Genomic DNA, 23,831 nt, shown 5'->3' on the forward strand with positions numbered 1-23,831 from the left:
TGCTGTGGGAACAGATTTTGGTGTTTCTGGGGTGCCCATGGTGGTTTAGGGGCAGATTTTGGGGTTTTGGGGGCAGATTTGGGGGTTTTTGGGGCAGATTTTGGTGTTTCTGAGGTGCCCGAGGTGTTTTTGGGGCAGATTTGGGGGGTTTTGGGGCAGATTTTGGGGTTTCTGAGGTCCCCTAGGTATTTTTTGGGGCAGATTTTGGGGGTTTCGGGGCAGATTTTGGGGTTTTGGGGGCAGATTTTGGTGTTTCTGAGGTGCCCAAGGTGTTTCTGGGGCAGATTTTGGTGTTTCTGAGGTCCCCTAGGTGTTTTGGAGCAGATTTTGGGGTTTTCGGGGCAGATTTTGGTGTTTCTGAGGTCCCCTAGCTGTTTCGGGGCAGATTTTGGGGTTTCGGGGCAGGTTCCGGGGTTCCTGTGCCCCGTGCCCCCCGAGCCCCGGCCAGCCCCTGGCTGTCCCCAGGGTGACCATGGTGACCCCGGCCGTGCTGCGGCTGGAGACGGACGAGCGGGTGCTCCTGGAGGCCCCCGGGGTGACCGCGGCCACCCAGGCCCTGCTGCTGGTCCAGGACTTCCCCCAGAAGCGCCAGGTCCTGTTCCGGACCAACGTGGAGCTGAGCCCGGAGCAGGGCATGATGGCCACGGCCACCATCAAGGTACGGTCACTGTCACCGTGTCCTGGTCACTGTCACCATGCCCTGGTCACTGTCACCATGCCCTGGTCAGTGTCACCATCCCCTGGTCACTGTCACCATGTCCTGGTCACTGTCACCACCCCTGGTCACTGTCACCGTGTCCTGGTCACTGTCACCATGCCCTGGTCACTGTCACCACCCCTGGTCAGTGTCACCGTGTCCTGGTCACTGTCACCGTGTCCTGGTCACTGTCACCATGCCCTGGTCAGTGCCACCATCCCCTGGTCACTGTCACCATCAAGGTACGGGGACACCTCCCCACCCTGGTCACTGTCACCATGCCCTGGTCACTGTCACCATGCCCTGGTCAGTGCCACCATCCCCTGGTCACTGTCACCATCAAGGTACGGGGTCACCTCCCCACCCTGGTCACTGTCACCATGCCCTGGTCAGTGCCGCCATCCCCTGGTCAGTGCCACCATCAAGGTACAGTGTCACCTCCCCCTGGTCAGTGTCACCATCCACTTCTGGTAACTGCCACCACCCCCTCCGGTCAGTGCCACCTCCCCCTGGTCGCTGTCACCACCCCCTTCTGGTCACCGTCACCTCCCCCTGGTCAGTGTCACCGTTTCCTTCTGGTAACTGCCACCACCCCCTTCCGGTCAGTGCCACCTCCCTGGTCAGTGCCACCACCCTGTGGTCACTGTCACCACCCCCTTCTGGTAACTGTCGCCTCCCTCTGGTCACTGCCACCACCCCCCTGGTGACCAGCACGGGTCACTGTCCCCTCTCTGGTCAGTGTCACCCCCTGGTCACTGCCATCCCCTTGGTGACCAGCACGGGTCATTGTCCCCTCTCTGGTCAGTGCCACCCCCCTGGTGGCCAGCACGGGTCACTGTCCCTGCGGTCACTGCCCAGGACGGGAAACGGGAACTGACCCTGAGCGGGGGTGGGGAATGGCCGGGGGGGGACAGTGGTCAGTCCTGGGGACAGTGGGATGGTCACTGCTGGGGACAGTGGTCACTGCTGGGGACAGCGGGATGGTCAGTGCTGGGGACAGTGGGATGGTCACTGCTGGGGACAGTGGTCACTGCTGGGGACAGCGGGATGGTCAGTCCTGGGGACAGTGGGATGGTCACTGCTGGGGACAGTGGTCACTGCTGGGGACAGCGGGATGGTCAGTGCTGGGGACAGTGGTCACTGCTGGGGACAGTGGTCAGTCCTGGTGTCCTTGGGGTGGTCACTGCTGGGGACAGCAGGGTGGTCTCCTCCAGGTGACCCCACAGATGTCCCCAGTGTCGCCAATGTCCCCAATGTCCTCATTGTCTCCTGTCCCCAAAGATGTCCCCAGTGTCCCCAGTGTCCCCAATGTCCCCCTTGTCCCCACTGTCCCCATATCCCCAGTGTCCCCCTGTCCCCCCTGTCCCCAATGTCCCCAATGTCCCCACTGTCCCCAGTGTCCCCATATCCCCAGTGTCCCCTGTCCCCCTGTCCCCAGGTGCCAGCCAAGGCGCTGCCGCAGGCGCCAGGGAAGCAGTTTGTGGCGGTGACAGCGCGGGTGGGCGCGGTGACACTGGAGAAGGTGCTGCTGGTGTCCCTGCAGAGCGGCCACATCTTCGTGCAGACCGACAAACCCATCTACACCCCGGGCAGCACCGGTGAGGGGACACCTGGGGACACCTGGGGACACCTGGGGACACAGCGGGGACAGCTGGGGACACTGCGGGGACAGCCTGGGGACACCTGGGGACACCTGGGGACACAGCGGGGACACCTGGGGACACTGCGGGGACAGCCTGGGGACACCTGGGGACACAGTGGGGACAGCCTGGGGACACCTGGGGACAGCCTGGGGACAGCCTGGGGACACTGCGGGGACATCCTGGGGACAGCTGGGGACACAGCGGGGACACCCTGGGGACAGCTGGGGACACTGTGGGGACAGCTGGGGACACCTGGGGACAGCCTGGGGACAGCTGGGGACACTGCAGGGACAGCCTGGGGACACTGCGGGGACACCCTGGGGACACTGCGGGGACAGCCTGGGGACAGCCTGGGGACAGCCTGGGGACACCTGGGGACACTGCGGGGACACCCTGGGGACAGCTGGGGACACCTGGGGACACTGTGGGGACAGCCTGGGGACACACTGCGAGGACAGCTGGGGACATTGGAGGGGATGGGGACACCGAAGGGATTGGGACACTGTGGGGACACCTCACGTTGTCACCTCACCTTGTCCCCTGTGTCCCCTCCCTTGTCCCTCAGGTCCCCCTCTGCTCCCCTTGTCCCCTGTGTCCCCTCTCAGTCCCCAGTGTCCCCTCCAGTGCTGGGTGTCCCCTGTGTCCCCTGTGTCCCCTGACCTTGTCCCCTGTGTCCCCTCCCAGTGCTGGGTGTCCCCACGTGTCCCCCACGTGTCCCCCCTGTGTCCCCTCTCTCCTTGTCCCCTGTGTCCCTTCATGTTGTCCCCTCACCTTGTCCCCCTTGTCCCCTCTCACCTTGTCCCCTCCCAGTCCCCTGTGTCCCCTCCCAGTGCTGGGTGTCCCCTGTGTCCCCTGTGTCCCCTGACCTTGTCCCCTGTGTCCCCTCCCAGTGCTGGCTGTCCCCACGTGTCCCCTGTGTCCCCTGACCTTGTCCCCTGTGTCCCCTCCCAGTGCTCTGCCGCCTCTTCACCGTGAACCACCTCATGCAGCCGGTGGCCAAGACGGTCACCGTGGAGGTCAAGGTGAGTGCCCTGGGGTGGCACGGGTGGGTGACACAGAGGTGACACGGGTGGGTGACACAGGTGTGACACGGTGCCACCCGCGTGTCCCCTCAGACGCCCGACAACGTCATCATCAAACAAATCCCGGTGTCGTCCCCGACCAAAAACGGGATCCTGTCCCTCACCCACAACCTGCCCGAGGTCATCAGGTGGGTGTCACCGTCCCCCGCGGTGGCCTGGGGACACCCCTGGCACTGTCACCTCCCTGTCACCTCCCTGTCACCTCCCCCAGCTTGGGCATGTGGACGATTTCGGCCAAATTCGAGGATTCTCCGGAGCAGGATTTCAGCACCAAATTCGAGGTCAAGGAATACGGTGGGTGAGGGGTGAGGGTGGCCTTGGGGACATCGGGGGCTGTCCCCAAGGGGTGGCGGTGTCACCGTGTCACCGGTGTCACCGATGTCACCCCGCAGTGCTGCCCAGCTTCGAGGTGTCCCTGATTCCTGACGAGAAGTTCCTCTACATCGACAGCCAGCAGGACTTCAAGGTGTCCATCCTGGCCAGGTGACACCAAAATGTCCCTTTTTGGGGACAACAGTGTCCCCTCTGGGGTCACAGCTGTGTGGGGGGGACAGGGGACAGCTGGGCTTGGCTGGTGGCCCTGGGGGTGGCACGATGGGGACACGGGGTCGCTTGGGGACATCGGTGGTGGTGGCAGGGATGGGACGACAGAGATGGGGTGGCAGCATGGGGACATGGGGTGACATGGGGACATGGGGCGACATTGGTGATGGTGACAGGGGTGGGATGGCAGGGACAGGGGTGGCAGCATGGGGACATGGGGACATTGGTGGTGGTGGCAGAGGTTGGACGACAGAGATGGGGTGGCAGCATGGGGACATCGGGACAGTGACACAGTGGCACGGTGGCATGGTGACAGGGTGGCACAGTGGCACGGTGTCTGTCCCCAGGTACCTGTGGGGACAGGAATGGCTGTAACGGGGATGTGCAGGGGACACAGTGACACGGTGACAGAGTGGCACGGTGACAGGGTGACAGGGTGACACAGTGGCTGTCCCCAGGTACCTGTATGGGAAGCGCGTGGACGGGATGGCCTTTGTCCTGTTTGGGGTCATGGTGGACGATGAGAGGAAGAGCATCCCCCAGTCCCTGCAGCGCATCCCGGTGAGCCTGGCACTGCCACTGTCCCTGTCCCCAACGCTGCCACTGTCCCTGTCCCCATCCCTGTCCTGGTGAGCCTGGCACTGCCACTGTCCCTGTCCCCAACGCTGCCACTGTCCCTGTCCCCAGCTCTGTCCCGGTGAGCCTGGCACTGTCACTGTCCCTGTCCCCAACGCTGCCACTGTCCCTGTCCCCAGCTCTGTCCCGGTGAGCCTGGCACTGCCACTGTCCCTGTCCCCAACGCTGCCACTGTCCCTGTCCCCAGCTCTGTCCCGGTGAGCCTGGCACTGTCCCCAGCCCTGTCCCAACCCTGTCCCTGTCCCTGGCACTGTCCCCAAGCCTGTCCCCAGCCCTGTCCCGGTGAGCCTGACACTGTTCCTGTCCCCAACCCTGTCCTTACCCTGTCCCCAACCGTGTCCCCAACCATGTCCCCAGGTGCAGGATGGTGACGCTGACGCCCTGCTGTCCCTGTGCCATCCCTAACCCTGTCTCCAGTGTGTCCCCAATGTGTCCCCAGGTGCAGGACGGTGACGCTGATGTCCTGCTGTCCCTAACCCTGTCCCCAATGTGTCCCCAATGTGTCCCCAGGTGCAGGACGGTGACGCTGACGTCCTGCTGTCCCTAACCCTGTCCCCAATGTGTCCCCAATGTGTCCCCAGGTGCAGGACGGTGACGCTGACGTCCTGCTGTCCCTAACCCTATCCCCAATGTGTCCCCAATGTGTCCCCAGGTGCAGGACGGTGACGCTGACGTCCTGCTGTCCATGGCTCATCTGCGCGAGCGCTTCCCCAAGCCCCAGGAGCTGGTGGGACACTCCCTCTATGTCACTGTCACCGTCATCACCGAGTCGGGTCTGTGCGGGGACACGGGGGGACACGGGGGGACACGGGGGGACAGGGACATCAGGGGGACACAGGGGACAGGGACAACGAGGGGACAGGGACAGCAGATGGCAGGGGGACAGTGAGGGGAAAGGGACAGTGAGGGTGGGGACAGGGCCCGGAGGTGACACGGCCACCGTGGTGTCCCCACAGGAGGGTGGCAGGGGGACAGTGAGGGGAAAGGGACAGTGAGGATGGGGGACACCTGGGACAGGGCCCAGAGGTGACACGGCCGCCGCGGTGTCCCCGCAGGCAGTGACATGGAGGGTGGCAGGGGGACAGTGAGGGGACAGGGACAGTGAGGATGGGGGACACTTGGGGTGGGGACAGGGCCCGGAGGTGACACGGCCGCCTCGGTGTCCCCACAGGCAGTGACATGGTGGAGACCCAGCTTGGTGACATCAAGATCGTGACGTCCCCCTACAGCATCCACTTCACCCGCACCCCCAAGTACTTCAAGCCGGGGATGCCCTTTGACCTCATGGTTGGTGACATCTTGGGGACAGCGGTGGCCCAGGGTGGTGGCACGGGGACCCACGGGGTGTCCTGGGGCGGGGACAGGGCACAGCTGGGGCTGGAGGAGGAGTCGGTGCCTGGGTGATGTCCCTGTGTCACCTGAGAGGGGCTGGGGACCGTGAGCTGTCCCCGTGTCCCTGGGGTGGCACTTGCTGGTGCCAGCGTCCCTTTGCAGTGCCACCGCCCCTTCCTGGTGTCACCGCCCCTTCCCAGTGTCCCTTTGCAGTGCCACCGCCCCTTCCTGGTGTCACCGCCCCTTCCTGGTGTCACCGCCCCTTCCCGGTGTCCCTTTGCAGTGCCACCGCCCCTTCCTGGTGTCACCGCCCCTTCCCAGTGTCCCTTTGCAGTGCCACCGCCCCTTCCCAGTGTCACCACCCCTTCCCGGTGTCCCTTTGCAGTGCCACCGCCCCTTCCTGGTGTCACCGCCCCTTCCCGGTGTCCCTTTGCAGTGCCACCGCCCCTTCCTGGTGTCACCGCCCCTTCCTGGTGTCCCTTTGCAGTGCCACCGCCCCTTCCCAGTGCCACCACCCCTTCCCAGTGTCCCTTTGCAGTGCCACCGCCCCTTCCCGGTGTCACCGCCCCTTCCCAGTGTCACCACCCCTTCCCAGTGTCACCACCTCTTCCCAGTGTCATTGTCCCCAGTGCCACCACCCCTTCCCAGTGTCCCTTCCCAGTGTCACCACCCCTTCCCAGTGTCCCTTCCCTCACTCCCACATCCCTCCAGTCCCTCAGTGTCCTCTCCAGGTTTATGTCACCACCCCTGGTGTCCCCTCCAGGTTTATGTCACCAATCTCCTGGTGTCCCCTCCAGGTTTATGTCACCACCCCTGGTGTCCCCTCCAGGTTTATGTCACCAACCCTGACGGGTCCCCAGCGTCGCGTGTCAGAGTCGAGGCCGATGGCTTCCAGGGCCAGGTGTCCACGCGGGGTGATGGCACGGCCAGGATGGTCCTCAACATGCCGGCCACCAGGGACAGCGTCCCCATCACCGTGAGTGGGGACACCGCTGTCACCTCACCAGGGTGGCCCAGGGCTGGGGAGGTGACCGGGGCTTGAGGTGGCTGAGGTGGTGATGACCACGGCTCAGGACAGCAGGACTGGACATTCGTGATGGTCAGTGCACTGTGGTGGTCAAGATGTCCAGAGACCTCCATAGTGGCCAAAATCTCCATGATAACCAACACACTTCCATGATGGCCAAGACCTCTATGGAACCTCTCTGGTGGCCAAGCCCTCCATGATGGCCAAACCCTCCATGGTGGCCAAGCCCTCTATGGTGGTCAAGACCTTTATGAAGCCCCTATGGTGGCCAAGGCCTCCATGATGGCCAAGATCTCTATGGTGGTCAAGACTGCCATGATGGCCAAGCCCTTTATGGTGGCCAAGCCCTTTATGGTGGCCAAGACCTCCATGGAACCTCTATGGTGGCCAAGGCCTCTATGGAACCTCTCTGGTGGCCAAGCCCTCTATGATGGCCAAGCCCTCCATGATGGCCAAGCCCTCCATGATGGCCAAGGCCTTTATGGAGCCCCTATGGTGGCCAAGATCTCTATGGTGGCCAAGCCCTTTATGGTGGCCAAGGCCTTTATGGAACCTCTATGGAACCTCTCTGGTGGCCAAGCCCTCCATGATGGCCAAGGCCTTTATGGAACCTCTCTGGTGGCCAAGGCCTCTATGGAACCTCTCTGGTGGCCAAGCCCTCCATGATGGCCAAGGCCTCTATGGAACCTCTCTGGTGGCCAAGCTCTCCATGATGGCCAAACCCTCCATGGTGGCCAAGGCCTCTATGGAACCTCTCTGGTGTCCAAGCTCTCCATGATGGTTCCTCTATGGAACCTCTCTGGTGGCCAAGGCCTCTATGGAACCTCTCTGGTGGCCAAGCTCTCCGTGATGTCCAAGCTCTCCATGATGGTTCCTCTATGGAACCTCTCTGGTGGCCAAGCTCTCCATGATGGTTCCTCTATGGAACCTCTCTGGTGGCCAAGGCCTCCCCGCTGCCCCCAGCCCGGCCCGTGTCCCTCCCCGCTGACCGAGCGCCACCGTGTCCCCTGTGCCAGGTGCGGACGGCGCAGGAGGGGCTGCCCCCGGAGCGCCAGGCCTCGCGGCAGATGACGGCCCAGGCCTATCGCAGCCAGGCCGGCTCGGGCAACTTCCTGCACCTGGCGGTGGCCGCCACCGAGCTCCAGCCCGGGGACAACCTGGCCGTCAACTTCCACCTCAAGACCAGCGACAACAACGTCCGCAACTCCGTCCCGTTCTTCACCTACCTGGTGGGTACCCGCGGTTGATCGGTGGTGCCCCCACCTTGGCCATCTGGACGTCCAGGGACCTGGAGGACATTTGGATGAGCCTGGGGGGCCCTTGAGGGACTTGGGAGGTCCTTGAGGGGTTTGGGAGATCCTTGAGGGGTTTGGGAGGTCCTTGAGGGGTTTGGGGGGTCCATGAGGTGTTTGGAAGGTTCTTGAGGGAGCTGAGAGGTCCTTGAGGGGTTTGGGAGGCCTTGGAGGTGTTTGGGGGGCCCTTGAGGGACTTGGGAGGTCCTTGAGGATTTTGGGAGGTCCTTGAGGGGTTTGGGGGGTCATTGAGGGGTTTGGAAGGTTCTTGAAGGAACTGAGCAGTCCTTGAGGGACCTGGGAGGTCCTCGAAGGGTTTGGAAGGTTCTTGAGTGAACTGAGAGGTCCTTGAGGATTTTGGGGGGTCCATGAGGGGTTTGGAAGGTTCTTGAGGGAACTGAGAGGTTCTTGAGGGGTTTGGGAGGTCCCTGAGGGACCTGGGAGGTTTCACCTACCTGGTAGGTACCCGTGGTTGATCGGTGGTGCCTCCACCTTGGTGACCACCTGGACATCCAGGGACCTGGAGGACATTTGGATGAGCTTGGGGGGACCTGGGAGATCCTTGAAGGGTTTGGGAGGCCCTTGAGGGAACTGAGAGGTTCTTGAGGGGTTTGGGAAGTCCTTGAAGGGTTTGGGAGGTCCTTGAAGGGTTTGGGAGGTCCTTGAGGGGTTTGGGAGGTTCTTGAGGGGTTTGGGAGGTTCTTGATGGAACTGAGAGATCCTTGAGGGGTTTGGGAGGTCCTTGGAGGTGTTTGGGAGGTTCTTGAGGGGTCTGGGAGGTCCTTGAGGGGTCATTGAGGGGCGTCCAGGTGGTCACCAAGCCTGGGTTCCTGGCAGATCATGACCAAGGGCCGCATCCTCCGAGCCGGCCGGCAGCGGCACGAGCCCGGCCAGAGCTTGGTGACCATGACCCTGCCGGTGACGCCCGAGCTCATCCCGTCCTTCCGCATCGTGGCCTTCTACTACGTCCTGCCCGGCGAGATCGTGGCCGACTCCGTCTGGGTGGACGTCAAGGACACCTGCATGGGCTCCGTCAGTGTCCCCTGGTGGTCCCAGGGGGGTCACAGGGGGTCTTGGAGACGTTGGATGGGCCTTGGTGGTGGTGGAGTGGTCCTTGAGGTGGCCCTGGAGGGACCTGGGAGGTCTTGGAGGTGTTTGGGGGGTCCTTGAGGCACCTGGGAGGTTCTTGAGGGGTTTGGGAGGTCCTTGAGGGAACTGAGAGGTCCTTGAGGGGTTTGGGGGCCCTTGAGGGATCTGGAGAACCTTTGGAAGGGTTTGGGTGGCCTTGAGGGACCCTTGAGGGATCTGGGGGACCTTTGGAAGGGTTTGGGAGGACCTTGAGATCCTTGGGGACCTTTGGAAGAACTCGAGGGGACATTGAGGGACCTGAGTGGCCCCTGGTGGGGATTTGGTGTCACTTGTGCGGTTTTGGACACTCCACGAGGAGCTTGGACATCTCCTGGGTGACCCAGGTGGCCCTGGTGGCCCTGGTGGCCCAGACATGAACCCCATGTCCAAATGTGGTGTCTCCCGTGGTGGGGGGAGGACAAAAGTGTCTTTTGGGGACATCCTGGGGACGTCACCTCCTGTGTCTGTGGCAGCTGGTGGTGAAGGGGGAGACAGAACGTGACAGCCATATCCAAGAGCCGGGGTCAGGGATGAGGCTGCACATCGAGGGCGACCACAAGGCCTATGTGGGGCTGGTGGCCGTGGACAAGGGGGTCTACGTCCTCAACAAGAACAAGTTCACCCAGGCCAAGGTGGGTGGCCCTGTCCTCCATGTCCCCTGGTGGTGGCCACCATGGTTGTGCCTGTCCCCATCATCTCCTGGTGGTGGCCACCATGATTGTCTGTGTCCCTGCTGTCCCCTGGTGGTGGCCACCATGGTTGTCCCTGTCCCCATCATCTCCTGGTGGTGGCCACCATGGTTGTGCCTGTCCCCATCATCTCCTGGTGGTGGCCACCATGGTTGTCCCTGTCCCCATTGGTCCTTGGTGGTGGCCACCATGATTGTCTATGTCCCTGCTGTCCCCTGGTGGTGGCCACCATGGTTGTCCCTGTCCCTGCTGTCCCCTGGTGGTGGCCGTGGACAAGGGGGTCTTTGTCCTCAACAAGAACAAGCTCACCCAGACCAGGGTGGGTGGCCCTGTCCTCGATGTCCCCAAGGGGTGGCCATGGCCATCCCCAGCATCCTTGGGTGGTGGCTGTCACGGCTGTCCCCGTCCCCATCGTCCCCTCCTGGTGGCCATCATGGTTGTCCCTGTCACCCCTGGTGGTGGTGGTGGCTGTCACGGGTGTCCCCCATCCCTGCCATCCCTGCGTGGTGGCCGTGGCCGTCACAGCTGTCCCCATTGTCCCCAGGTTGGGGTGGTGGCCATCACAGCTGTCCCCATCATCCCTGGGTGGTGGCACTGGCCATCACAGCTGTCCCTGTCACCCCTGGGTGGTGGTGGCAGTGTCACGGCTGTCCTGTCACCCCTGGGTGGTGGCAATGGTCACAGCTGTCCTGTCACCCCTGGGTGGTGGTGGCAGTGTCACGGCTGTCCCTGTCACCCCTGGGTGGTGGTGGCAGTGTCACAGCTGTCCCCTGTGGGCGCAGGTTTGGGACACGGTGGAGAAAAGTGACATCGGCTGCACGGCGGGCAGTGGCCGGGACAACGTCGGCGTCTTCGCGGACGCCGGCCTGAGCCTGGCCACCAGCGTCAAGGTCACCACGCCCCAGCGGTCAGGTGGGGACAGCTGTGGTGGCACCTCGGGGACAGGCGGGTGGCACCTCAGAGAGGTGGCATCTTACAGAGGTGGCACCTTGGGGATGGAGCAGGGGACGGGGATGGTGGAGGAGGTGGCACCTTGGGGATGGTGGAGGTGACACCTCAGGGATGGTGGAGGAGGTGACATCTCAGGGATGGTGGAGGTGGTGGCACCTTGGGGATGGTGGAGGTGACACTTCAAGGATGTGACACCTCAGGGATGGGGATGGTGACACCTCAAGGATGGTGGAGGTGACACCTCAGGGATAGTGGAGGTGACACTTCAAGGATGTGACACCTCAGGGATGGGAGAGGTGACATCTCAGGGATGGTGGAGGTGACACCTCAGGGATGGTGGAGGAGGTGACATCTCAGAGATGGTGGAGGTGACGCTGAGCTTTGGGATGTGACACCTGGGACACCTTGGGGTCCTGACCAGTGTCCCCTCTGTCCCCAGAGCTCCTGTGTCCCCAGCCTGCCAAACGCAAGCGGCGCTCGCTGGCACTCGCCGAGTACAAGGGCACCAAGGGTGGGTGGCACTGGGGTGTCCCTTGTCCCCGAGGTCACCAGGGTGTCCCTGGTCCCCAAGGTCACCAGGGTGTCCCTTGTCCCCAAGGTCACCAGGGTGTCCCTTGTCCCCAGGGGTCACCAGGGTGTCCCTGGTCCCCAGGGGTCACCAGGGTGTCCCTTGTCCCCAAGGTCCCCAGGGTGTTCCTTGTCCCCAAGGTCCCCAGGGTGTCCCTTGTCCCCAACATCACCAGGGTGTCCCTTGTCCCCGAGGTCACCAGGGTGTCCCTTGTCCCCAAGGTCACCAGGGTGTCCCTGGTCCCCAAGGTCACCAGGGTGTCCCTTGTCCCCAAGGTCACCAGGGTGTCCCTGGTCCCCAAGGTCACCAGGGTGTTCCTTGTCCCCAGGGGTCACCAGGGTGTCCCTGGTCCCCAAGGTCACCAGGGTGTCCCTTGTCCCCAAGGTCACCAGGGTGTCCCTGGTCCCCAGGGGTCACCAGGGTGTCCCTTGTCCCCAGGGGTCCCCAGGGTGTCCCTTGTCCCCAAGGTCCCCAGGGTGTCCCTTGTCCCTGGGGCTGCCAAAGTGTCCCAGACCCTGAGGGTCAACCAGTGTCCCATGTCCCACAGCAACCCCTGTCCCAAGTGCCACCAGAGTGTCCCATGTCCCAGATGCCACCAGAGGAGCGTCCCATGTCCCTGAGGGCCACCAGAGTGTCCCATTTCCCTAAGGGCCACCAGAGTGTCCCGTGTCCCAAAGGCCACCAGAGTCTCCCACACCCCTGAGGTCCCCATGCCAGAGCCACCAGAGTGTCCCATGTCCCAAAGGCCACCAGAGTGTCCCACACCCTGCGGGCCACCAGAATGTCCCACACCCCGAGGTCCCCATGTCCTAAAGAGCCACCAAAGTGTCCCACACCCCTGAGGGCCACCAGAGTGTCCCACACCCTGAGGTCCCCATGTCCTAAAGAGCCACCAGAGTGTCCCACACCCCTGAGGGCCACCAGAGTGTCCCACACCCCGAGGTCCCCATGTCCCTGAGGGCCACCAGAGTGTCCCACACCCCGAGGTCCCCATTCCAGAGCCACCAGAGTGTCCCACACCCCTGAGATTCCCATGTCCTAAAGAGCCACCAGAATGTCCCACACCCCGAGGTCCCCATGTCCCTGAGGGCCACCAGAATGTCCCACACCCCTGAGATCCCCATTCCAGAGCCACCAGAGTGTCCCACAGCCCTGAGGGCCACCAGAGTGTCCCACACGCCGAGGTCCCCATTCCAGAGCCACCAGAATGTCCCACACCCCGAGGTCCCCATGTCCTAAAGAGCCACCAGAGTGTCCCACAGCCCTGAGGGCCACCAGAGTGTCCCACACGCCGAGGTCCCCATTCCAGAGCCACCAGAGTGTCCCACACCCCGAGGTCCCCACTCCCTCGAGCCACCAGGGCCTGTCCCAGCCCATTCCTGGTGTCCACCAGCGGCCGAGTACTCGGACAAGCTGGAGAGGAGGTGCTGCGAGGACGGGATGAAGGACAACCCGATGGGACACGGCTGCGAGCAGAGGAGCGAGTACATCCTGGAGGGCGACGCCTGCGTCCGCGCCTTCCTCGACTGCTGCAGATACATCAAGGCCAAGCGGGACCAGCAGAACCTCTCGCCCAGCACCGGCCTGGCCAGAAGCAAGTGTTGGGTCACGGAGGGTGGGAGAAGGTCGGGGAGCTTGGAGGAACCTCGGGTGGAGGTTGGTGGAGTGTCCTGGGTGGGTTTTGGGTGTTCCTCGGTGGAACTCAGGTGAAGGTGAGCTTGAGCAGAGCTTGGGTGAAGGTCGGGTGTTCCTTGGTGAAGGTCAGGTGGACCTTGGGTTTTCCTTGGGTGTTCCTTGGTGAAGGTCAGGTGGACCTTGGGTGTTCCTTGGGTGTTCCTTGGTGAAGGTCAGGTGGACCTTGGGTGTTCCTTGGGTGTTCCTTGGTGAAGGTCAGGTGGACCTTGGGTGTTCCTTGGGTGTTCTTTGGTGAAGGTCAGGCAAACCTTGAGTGTTCCTTGAATGTTCCTTGGGTTTTCCTTGGGCGTTCTTTGGACTTTCCCTGGTGGAAGGTCAGGAGAACCTTGAGTGTTCCTTGGGTGTTCCTTGGGTGTTCTCTGGATGTTCCTTGGGTGTTCTTCGGGTGTTCCTTGGACTTTCCCTGGTGGAAGGTCAGGTGGACCTTGGGTGTTCCTTGGGTGCTCCTCAGGTGGAGCTTGGGTGAAGGTTGGGAGGGTCTTGGGTGGGTTTGGGGCATTCCTTGGGTGAAGGTCAAGTGGCCCTTGGACAACCCATTGGGCAATGCTTGTGTGGCAGTTGGGTGACCTTGGGCAAGACAAGGGATGGCACTGAGGTGACACTGGGTGGCACTGGATGACACTGGGGTGGCACTGAGTGACACTGGGTGACACTGGGTGACACTGGGGTGGCGCTGGGTGGCATTGGGTGGCACTGGGTGACACTGGGTGACACTGGGGTGGTGCTGGGTGGCACTGGGTGACACTGGGGTGACACTGGGGTGACACTGGGTGACACTGGGGTGACACTGGGTGGCACTGGGTGGCACTGGGTGGCACTGGGTGACACTGGGGTGGCGCTGGGTGGCACTGGGTGGCACTGGGTGGCACTGGGTGACACTGGGGTGGTGCTGGGTGGCACTGGGTGACACTGGGGTGACACTGGGGTGACACTGGGTGGCACTGGGTGACACTGGGGTGGCGCTGGGGTGATACCGGCTCCACTCAGGGGTCTCAGCCCTGAGGCCACGTTCGAGAGGTCCGATGCCACCACCCCCAGGCCATGAGGACGAGGATCCCTTCTTGGAGGACTCGGACATCGTCTCGCGGACCCTCTTCCCCGAGAGCTGGCTGTGGCAGGTGGAGCAGCTGACGGATCCACCCAACAAGCTGGGGTGAGCCTGGACCTCCTGTGCCACCACCCTCCTGTGCCACCACCCTCCCACCCCACAGCCCAGCCTGGGCACCCTGTCCCCATCCAGCTTGGACATCTCTGGAGAGCAGTTATGGTCACCCCAAAGCCACACAAAGGTCCCTGCTAAACTCCCGGTCCAGCCTCAGGGGTTCTTGGTCCTCTCAGGGGTCATCTCCAAGCTCCTGGTCCTGCTTGGGGGTCCGTGGGGTGGGGACATCTCTGGGGACCAGAGAGGTCCCGTAGTGGGTTTGGGACATCTTTAGGGACCATGGAAGTCCAGCTGTGGGGCTGGAACATCTTTGGGGACCAGAGAAGTCCCATGGTGACACCCCTGACCCTCTTGGTCACTCCTGTCCTCTCCAGGGTCTCGGCCAAGACGGTGCCCGTGTACCTGCAGGACTCCATCACCACCTGGGAGATCCTGGCCGTCAGCCTCTCCCCCACCAAAGGTATGGGGTCATGGAGGACAAGGGGGTTCCTGGGGCCAGCAGAACGTCCCCAAACCTCGTGGGGGGTCCCTGAAGGGTCCCCTAAAGCCTGGAGGGGTTCACCAGGATTTGAGGGATCTCCAAAATCTGAGGGGGAGATGCCCCAAAGCCTGGTGGCCATCCTTGGGATTTGAGGGATCTCCATGGAACTTGAGGGATCTCCTAAACTTTGGGATTCAAGGGGTCTCCTAAACCTTGTGAGGACTCTGTGGGTCTTGATGGATCTCCCAAACCTTGGGAGGATCCCACAGTTCTTGATGGATCTCCCAAACCTTGGGAGGATCCCACAGTTCTTGATGGATCTCCCAAACCTTGGGAGGATCCCACAGTTCTTGATGGATCTCCCAAACCTTGGGAGGATCCCTCAGTTCTTGATGGATCTCCCAAACCTTGGGAGGATCCCACAGTTCTTGATGGATCTCCCAAACCTTGGGAGGATCCCACAGTTCTTGATGGATCTCCCAAACCTTGGGAGGATCCCACAGTTCTTGATGGATCTCCCAAACCTTTTGAGGGCTCTGTGGGTCTTGATGGATCTCCCAAGCCTTTTGAGGACTCCCTGGCCTTCCAGGGACCTCTGAAGACCTCGGGGCTGCCTTGGGGACACGAGGTGTCCCCAACCCCAAGCCCTCACGTGTCCCCAACCCCAGGGCTGTGCGTGGCCACCCCCTACGAGGTCACGGTGATGAAGCAGTTCTTCATCGACCTCCGCCTGCCCTACTCGGTGGTGAGGAACGAGCAGGTGGAGATCCGCGCCATCCTCTACAACTACTGGCTCCACGACATCACGGTCAGCTGGGGACATTTTTTTGGGGACGCCAAAGGTCACCCTGTCCAGACCTCAGGTGTGACCTCCTTGTCACCGTCCAGGTGCGCGTGGAGCTGATCTACAACCCCGACCTGTGCAGCCCCTCCACGGCCAAGCGGCGCTTCCAGCAGGTGCTGCGGGTGAAGGCCGAGTCCTCGCGCGCCGTGCCCTTCGTCATCGTCCCCCTCAAGCTTGGCCAGCTGGACGTCGAGGTCAAGGCGTCTGTCCGTGACCGATACGTGGGTGATGGGGTCAAGAAGAAGCTCCGGGTGGTGGTGAGTGGCCACCAGTGGTGGCATCTACGTTCTTGAGATGCTCCCAGCATGGTGGCATCCATGGTGTTCTCCTTCAGTGGTTGGGCGGCCACCATGGGTGGGCCAGGTCCACCACGGCAGAGGTGGGGGGTGGGTGGTGGCACGTCCAGTCAGCCGTGGTGGCACCAAGGGGTCAGCGTGTGTGGCCAGTTTGGTTTGGTTGCATCATTGATTTGGTGTTTTCAATCAATATCTTCATTGATCACCTGGATGGGGCCAGGATGACCATGGGACTTGATGCTTGTAATCAATATCTTCATTGGTGACCTGGATGGGGTCACCAGGGCCAGGATGACCATGGGACTTGATGCCCTCATTGATTTGATATTTTTAATCAATATCTTCATTGATGAGATCACCAAAGCCAGGATGACCATGGGACTCGATGCCCTCATTGATTTGGTGTTTTCAATCAATATCTTCATTGATGATCTGGGTGGGGTCACCAAGCTCAGGCTGACCATGGTGGCCACACAATGAAGTTGACCAAGACACAAGAGTGACCTTGGGGTCTCCAGGACCTCAGCGACCTGTGTGACCCGGTGTGGCCTCCTGGGGCTGTCCCCATGTGTCGCTGGGGGTACTGGTTTATACTGGGAGGCCTCTCCCAGTGGTCCAGAGGGGTTGGGACGGGGAGGACCCCAGACCCAAGCCCACCTTCAGTGCCGGACTCTGCCCTGGACAGCCCGAGGGGATGCGGCTGGAGAAGACGGTGAAGATCGTGGAGCTGGACCCGCAGAAGAAGGGAGTCAGTGAGTGACATCTCTGGGCAGGTCCCACGGTGGCTTTGGGACATCTCTGGGCACCATGGAGGTCCCGTGGTGGGTTTGGGACATCTTTGGGGACCAGGAAGGTCCCACTGTGGGTTTGGGACATCTTTGGGGACCAGGAAGGTCCCACTGTGGGTTTGGGACATCTGGAGGGATCAAGGAGGAACCTCCAAGCTCAGGTTTGGGACAGCTTGGAGGACAGGGGACATCCCGCCAGAGGACTGGGGCATCTCAAGGGACAAGGGACACCCTGATGTGGGGTGGGGCTGGGTCACCTCAGGGGAGGATTTGGGGTCACCACGGCCACCCCACCCCACAGATGGGGTGCAGGAGGAGCGGGTGAAGGCCACCGACCTCTCGGACATCGTCCCCAACACCGAGTCGGAGACCAAAGTCAGCATCCAGGGTGAGCACCACGGAGAAGACACGTGGGGACAACCTGGCTGGGGAGGGGGACAGGTGGGACATCCTGAGCGTGACACGTCCTCTCCTGGCCCAGGCAACCCCGTGTCCATCATCGTGGAGAAGGCCATCGATGGGGCCAAGCTGAAGCACCTGATCGTGACCCCGTCGGGCTGTGGGGAGCAGAACATGATCGGCATGACGCCCACGGTCATCGCCGTCCACTACCTGGACAAGACCATGCAGTGGGAGACCTTCGGCGTCGACCGCCGGGCCGGCGCCATCGAGCTGATCAAGAAAGGTGGGAACGGCCCCAGAAGGGAGGGGATGTCCTCAAAATGGTGGGAACGTCCTCAAAATGGTGGGAACGTCCTCAAAATGGTGGGAATGTCCTCAAAATGGTGGGAAAGTCCTCAAAATGGAGGGAACATCCTCAAAATGGTGGGAACGTCCTCAAAATGGTGGGAATGTCCTCAAAATGGTGGGAACGTCCTCAAAATGGTGGGAATGTCCTGAAAATGGTGGGAACATCCTCAAAATGGAGGGAACATCCTCAAAATGGTGGGAACGTCCTCAAAATGGTGGGAATGTCCTCAAAATGGTGGGAACGTCCTCAAAATGGAGGGAACATCCTCAAAATGGTGGGAACGTCCTCAAAATGGTGGGAATGTCCTCAAAATGGTGGGAACGTCCTCAAAATGGTGGGAATGTCCTCAAAATGGTGGGAACATCCTCAAAATGGTGGGAATGTCATCAAAATGCTGGGAATGTCATCAAAGTGGTGGGAACGTCCTCAAAATGGTGGGAATGTCATCAAAATAGCGGGAACATCCTCAAAATGGTGGAATGTCCTCAAAATGGTGGGAAAGGCAACAATATAGTGGGAATGTCCTCAAAATGGTGGGAACGGCAACAAAATGGTGGGAAAGTCCTCAAAATGGTGGAAACGGCAACAAAAGTGGTGGGAATGTCCTCAAAATGGAGGGAACATCCTCAAAATGGTGGGAATGTCCTCAAAATGGTGGGAACGTCTCAAAATGGTGGGAACGGCTCCAAAATAGTGGGAATGTCATCAAAGCGGTGGGAACAGCAACAAAATGGTGGGAATGTCCTCAAAATGGTGGGAAAGGCAACAAAGGTGGTGGGAATGTCCTCAAAATGGTGAGAATGTCCTCAAAATGGTGGGAACGGCAACAAAAGTGGTGGGAATGTCATCAAAATGGTGAGAATATCCTCAAAATGGTGGGAACGGCAACAAAGGTGGTGGGAATGTCATCAAAATGGTGGGAATGTCCTCAGAATGGTGGGAAAGTCCTCAAAATGGTGGGAAAGGCAACGAAAGTGGTGGGAATGTCCTCAAAATGGTGGGAATGTCCTCAAAATGGTGGGAACGTCCTCAAAATGGTGGGAAAGTCCTCAAAATGGTGGGAACGGCAACAAAAGTGCTGGGAAAGTCCTCAAAATGGTGGGAACGGCAACAAAATGGTGGGAACAGCACCAAAAGTTTTGGGAATGTCCTCAAAATGGTGGGAATGGCACCAGAAGTGAGGAGAATGTCCTGAAAATGGGTGGAACGGCACCAAAGTGGTGGAAAATGTCCTCAAAATGGTGGCAATGTCTTCAAAATGGTGGGAACGTCCTCAAAATGGTGGGAACGGCACCAAAAATGGTGGGGCTGGCAACAGAAGTGGTGGGAACGGTCCTCAAAAGAGGTGGGAATGTCCACAAAATGGTGGCAGTGTCCCTCGGTGTCCTCTCTTGGGTCGCAGAAGGTCCCCATCATCCGAGGTGGTGCAGAAGGTCGCTCCTCTGGAGGTGACCTGGGTTGGGCGACGCCAGTTTGGGGTTTCCAGAGTTACTGGTGTGCACTGGGACGGGCTCCAGAGCAGGCTGGCGGCCTGAGGGTTCCTCAGTTTGGGTGGGTGCTCTTTGTGTTGGCCAACGGTTGGAGGACCTTGGTGGCCTGAGGCCACCACTGGCCACCCCTGGCGTTGACCAACAGCTGGAGGCCATTGGTGGCCTGAAGCCCACCCAGGCCACCCCTCATGTTGACCAAAGGTTGGAGGACCTTGGTGGCCTGAGGCCACCACCAGCCAACCCTCACATTGACCAATGGCTGGAGGACACCCGTGGCCTCGGGCCACCACTGGCCACCCCTCATGTTGACCAACGGCTGGAGGACATTGATGGCCAGAAGCCCACCCAGGCCACCCCTCAGTTGACCGATGGCTGGAGAACATTGATGGCCTGAGGCCACCGCTTGCGTTGACCAACAGTTGGAGGCCATTGGTGGCCTGAAGCCCACCCAGGCCACCCCTCATGTTGACCAATGGCTGGAGGACATTGATGGCCTGAGGCCACCCCTTGTGTTGACCAACGGCTGGAGGACATTGGTGGCCTGAAGCCCACCCCGGCCACCCCTCACGTTGACCGATGGCCATCTCCTCGCAGGTTACACCCAACAGTTGGCCTACCGCAAGCCCGACAGCTCCTATGCTGCCTTCCTCAAGCGTCCCTCCAGCACCTGGTGAGGGACCTGCTGCCACCACTGCCACCACCCAGCCCAGGTGACACGGCCAGGTGTGACCCTCAGGTGTCCCCATGCCCAGGCTGACCGCCTACGTGGTGAAGGTGTTCGCCATGGCCAGGAAGCTGACGGACATCGAGCACAGCGAGATCTGCGGCCCCATCAAGTGGCTCATCCTCAACAAGCAGAAGCCGGACGGGGTCTTCCAGGAGGACGCGCCCGTCATCCAAAAGGAGATGATGGTAGGGGGACACCTCAACCCTGTCACTGCTGGTGGCCGAAGCTTGGGGGACCTCGGGTGGAGGGTGGGAGGTTTTGGGTGAAGGTCTGGTGAACTTTGGGTGTTCCTTGGGCGTTCCTTGGGTGAAGGTCCGGTGTTCCTTGGGTGCTTTTTGGGTGTTCCTTGGGCGCTTTTTGGGTGTTCCTTGGGCGTTCCTTGGGTGAAGGTCAGGTGAGCATCAGGAATTCTTTCAGTGTTCCCTGGTTGAAGTTCGGGTGGGTTTTGGGTGTTCCTTGCCTGAAGGTCAAGTGTTCCTTAGATGGTTTTTGGGTAAGTTCCTTGGGTGAAGGTCAGGTGAACCTCAGGAATTCTTTCAGTGTTCCTTGGTTGAAGTTCGGGTGGGTTTTGGGCGCTCCTTGGGTGGTTTTTGGGTGTTCCCTGGAGTTTCCTGTGGTGAAGGTCAGGTGAGCCTCAGAAATGTCCTTGGGCATCCCTCGGGTGAAGGTCAAACATTCCTTGGGTCTTCCTTGGGTGCCTCTTGGGTATTTTTTGGGTGTCTCTTGGGCAAAGTTGGGGTGTCCATTGGGTGTCCCTTGGGTGTCCCTTGAGTGTTCCTCATGTGAAGGTAGGTGAAGGTCAGATACCCTTTGGATGTCCCTTGGGTGACGTTTGAGTGTCCACTGGGTGTCCCTTGAGTGTCCCTTGGATGTTCCTCACGTGAAGGTCAGATATTTTTGGGTGTCCCTTGGGTGTCCCTTGGGTGTCCTTTGGGTGTCCCTTGGGTGTCCCTTGGATGTTCCTTGGGTGTTCCTCACCTGAAGGTCAGGTGAAGGTCAGGTGAAGGTCAGATATTCTTTGGATCTCCCTTGGGTGTTCCTCACCTGAAGGTCACATGAAGGTCAGAGACCCTTTGGGTGTCCCTTGGGTGTCCTTTGGGTGTTCCTTGGATGTTCCTTGGGTGTTCCTCACCTGAAGGTCAGGTGAAGGTCAGGTGAAGGTCAGATATTCTTTGGATGCTCCTTGGGTGTTCCTCACCTGAAGGTCACATGAAGGTCAGAGACCCTTTGGGTGTCCCTAGGGTGAAGTTTGGGTGTCCCTTGGCTGTCCCTTGGCTGTCCCTCGGACCGGTCAAGGACACATCTTTGGAATGAGCTGCTGTGGACCACTGAGCTCTTGGAAAACCCCAATCCCGAGGTTTTTTCCCTCTTTTTCGTCCCGCAGGGAGGCTACGCCGGCGCCGAGCCCGAGGTGTCCCTCACCGCCTTCGTGCTCATCGCCCTGCAGGAGGCACGGGACATCTGCAAGGACCACATCAACGTGAGTGGCCCCACAGGTGACATTCCTGAGCTTCCAGACCGTCGTGGAAGCCACCTGAGATGCCAAATTCTCCATCCTTGGTTCCCAGAGCTTGGACGACAGCATCAACAAGGCCGCTGGGTTCCTGGCGCGGCGCTACGAGCAGCTGGCCCGGCCCTACACGGTGGCCCTGGCGTCCTACGCGCTGGCCCTGGCCGGGAAGCTCAAGAGCGAGAGGGTCCTCATGAGGTTCTCCAAAGGTGATGTCTCAAGAGGGGTCAAACTGGGGTGAAAGGAGGGAGGTTTGGGTTCTCATGAGGTTCTCCAAAGTAGACACCCCAAGAGGGGTCAAAATTGAGGTGAAAGGAGGTGGATTTGGGTCCTCATGAGGTTCTCCAAAGGTGACACCAAAACTGGCGTGAAAATTGGTCAAAATTGAGGTGAAATGAGGTGGGATTGGGTTCTCACGAGGTTCTCTTAAAGGTGACACCAAACCTGGGGTGGAAATTGGTCAAAATCGGGGTGGAAGGAGGTGGGTTTGGGTCTTCAGGAGGTCCTCCAAAGGTGACGTCTCAAGAGGGGTCAAACTGGGGTGAAAGGAGGTGGGTTTGGGTCCTCACGAGGTTCTCCAAAGATGACACCAAACCTGGGGTGGAAATTGGTCAAAATTGAGGTGAAATGAGGTGGGATTGGGTTCTAATGAGGTTCTCTCAAAGGTGACATCTCAAGAGGGGTCAAAATGGGGGTGAAAGGAGGTGGTTTTGGGTCCTCATGAGGTTCTCCAAAACTGATCCTCACCCAGGGTTGGAATTTGGGGCCGGGGGAGGTGGTTTTGGGTCCTCATGAGGTTCTCCAGAACTGAATCCTCACCCAGGGTTGAGATCTGGGCTAAGAGGAGGTGGTTTTGGGTCCTCCTGAGCTTCTCCAGAAGTGGTTTAGGACCCTCCTGAGATAACGCCTCAGCCGGGGCTGTCATTTGTGGCCGGGCTGAGGTGGCCGTGGGGGTCCCTGGTGGCCGAAGGTGTCCCCGATGTCCCCGCAGATGGGGCCAGCTGGGAGGAGCACAACGCCCGCACCTACAACATCGAGGGCACGTCCTACGCGCTGCTGGCCCTGGTGCAGATGGAGAAGGCCGAGCTGGCCGGGCCCGTGGTCCGGTGGCTGGCCCAGCAGAACTACTACGGAGGGGGCTACGGCTCCACCCAGGTGGGACACGGGACAGCCCCGGCCACCGCGGGGACATCCCCGGGACACCCGGCCGCGCTGGGGGTGACAGGGAGGGGCGTGGTCGTTTTGGGGACGTCCTGGGTGGCGCAGGAGCCAAAGGGCGCTCAGAAGAGTTTGGGGAGCTCCAGGTGATGTCACCAAGGCCTGGTGACACTGGTGTCCCCTCAGGCCACCCCGGAGCCCTTGCGGGTTCTCCACCCAGTGTCCCCAAGTCCCAGTGACCCTGATGTCCCCTCAGGCCTCCACTGTCACCCCGGAGCCCTTGCGGGTTCTCCATCAGTGTCCCCAAGCCCCAGTGACCCTGATGTCCCCTCAGGCCACTCAGATCTTATGGGTTCTCCACCAGTGTCCCCAAGTCCCAGTGACCCCGATGTCCCCTCAGGCCACCATGCCCACCCGTGACCCCTTGTGGGTTCTCCACCAGTGTCCTCAAGCCCCAGTGACCCCAAAGTCACCTCAGACCACCCCGGAGCCCTTGTGGGTTCTCCACCAGTGTCCCCAAGCTGTGGTGACCCCGGTGTCCCCTCAGGCCACCATCCTGGTGTTCCAAGCACTGGCCCAGCACACACAGGTGGTGTCCCCAAGCCCTGGTGACCCCGATGTCCCCTCAGGCCACCATGCCCACCCATGACCCCTTGTGGGTTCTCCACCAGTGTCCCCAAGCTGTGGTGACCCCAGTGTCCCCTCAGGCCACCATCCTGGTGTTCCAAGCGCTGGCCCAGTACCAGGTGTCCGTGCAGGCCCAGGAGCAGCTGGAGCTGGACGTGTCGGTGCTGCTGCCGCGCCGCGCCAGCCCCATCAAGTACCGCATCGAGAACCGCAACGCGCTGGTGGCGCGCTCCGCCGAGGTAACGTCCTCGGCACCTGTCCCTGTCCCTGTCCTTGGCACCTGTCCTCGTCACCTGTCCTTGGCACCTGTCCTTGGCACCTGTCCCTGGCACCTGTCCTTGGCACCTGTCCCTGTCCTTGGCACCTGTCACCTGTCCTTGTCACCTGTCCTTGGCACCTGTCCCCTCCCAATGTCACCTGTCCCTTCCCAATGCCAACATCCCCTGTTCCTCCTGGGGATGTCCCCAGTGTCCCCTCTGATGTCCCCTCCTGATGTCCCCTGTCCTTTCCCAACATCCCCTGTCCCTTCCCAATGTCCCCAATGTCCCTGTCCCCTCCCAATGTCCCCTCCCAATGTCCCTTCCCAATGTCCCCACCGTCCCCTGTCCCCTCAGACCAAGCACAACGAGGACTTCACGGTCAAGGCCGAGGGTGTGGGCAAGGGGACAATGACGGTGGTGACCGTGTACCACGTCCCCAGTGTCCCCAATGTCC

At 60.9% G+C, this 23,831-nt stretch overlaps 1 protein-coding gene across 1 annotated transcript in view; it reads left to right on the forward strand.

Moving 5' to 3' along the window:
- LOC136569948 (venom factor-like) overlaps nucleotides 1-23,831 on the forward strand; it is a 30,329-nt gene that overhangs the window by 703 nt on the left and 5,795 nt on the right. Inside the window, exons 2-30 of the mRNA XM_066570314.1 lie at nucleotides 466-658; nucleotides 2,136-2,295; nucleotides 3,292-3,362; nucleotides 3,456-3,550; nucleotides 3,634-3,716; nucleotides 3,815-3,905; nucleotides 4,424-4,526; nucleotides 5,254-5,374; nucleotides 5,773-5,888; nucleotides 6,763-6,909; nucleotides 7,977-8,189; nucleotides 9,090-9,284; nucleotides 9,854-10,012; nucleotides 10,852-10,981; nucleotides 11,460-11,531; nucleotides 12,982-13,182; nucleotides 14,322-14,436; nucleotides 14,820-14,905; nucleotides 15,595-15,734; nucleotides 15,815-16,027; nucleotides 16,752-16,818; nucleotides 17,156-17,242; nucleotides 17,336-17,539; nucleotides 19,690-19,765; nucleotides 19,848-20,007; nucleotides 21,207-21,302; nucleotides 21,391-21,541; nucleotides 22,324-22,487; nucleotides 23,198-23,356. Coding sequence (XP_066426411.1) covers nucleotides 466-658; nucleotides 2,136-2,295; nucleotides 3,292-3,362; nucleotides 3,456-3,550; nucleotides 3,634-3,716; nucleotides 3,815-3,905; nucleotides 4,424-4,526; nucleotides 5,254-5,374; nucleotides 5,773-5,888; nucleotides 6,763-6,909; nucleotides 7,977-8,189; nucleotides 9,090-9,284; nucleotides 9,854-10,012; nucleotides 10,852-10,981; nucleotides 11,460-11,531; nucleotides 12,982-13,182; nucleotides 14,322-14,436; nucleotides 14,820-14,905; nucleotides 15,595-15,734; nucleotides 15,815-16,027; nucleotides 16,752-16,818; nucleotides 17,156-17,242; nucleotides 17,336-17,539; nucleotides 19,690-19,765; nucleotides 19,848-20,007; nucleotides 21,207-21,302; nucleotides 21,391-21,541; nucleotides 22,324-22,487; nucleotides 23,198-23,356 — 3,868 coding nt within the window. The remainder of the gene's footprint in view (nucleotides 1-465; nucleotides 659-2,135; nucleotides 2,296-3,291; nucleotides 3,363-3,455; nucleotides 3,551-3,633; nucleotides 3,717-3,814; nucleotides 3,906-4,423; nucleotides 4,527-5,253; nucleotides 5,375-5,772; nucleotides 5,889-6,762; nucleotides 6,910-7,976; nucleotides 8,190-9,089; nucleotides 9,285-9,853; nucleotides 10,013-10,851; nucleotides 10,982-11,459; nucleotides 11,532-12,981; nucleotides 13,183-14,321; nucleotides 14,437-14,819; nucleotides 14,906-15,594; nucleotides 15,735-15,814; nucleotides 16,028-16,751; nucleotides 16,819-17,155; nucleotides 17,243-17,335; nucleotides 17,540-19,689; nucleotides 19,766-19,847; nucleotides 20,008-21,206; nucleotides 21,303-21,390; nucleotides 21,542-22,323; nucleotides 22,488-23,197; nucleotides 23,357-23,831) is intronic.

Source organism: Molothrus aeneus, unplaced genomic scaffold, assembly GCF_037042795.1.
Source record: "Molothrus aeneus isolate 106 unplaced genomic scaffold, BPBGC_Maene_1.0 scaffold_30, whole genome shotgun sequence".
Lineage (NCBI taxonomy): Eukaryota > Metazoa > Chordata > Aves > Passeriformes > Icteridae > Molothrus > Molothrus aeneus.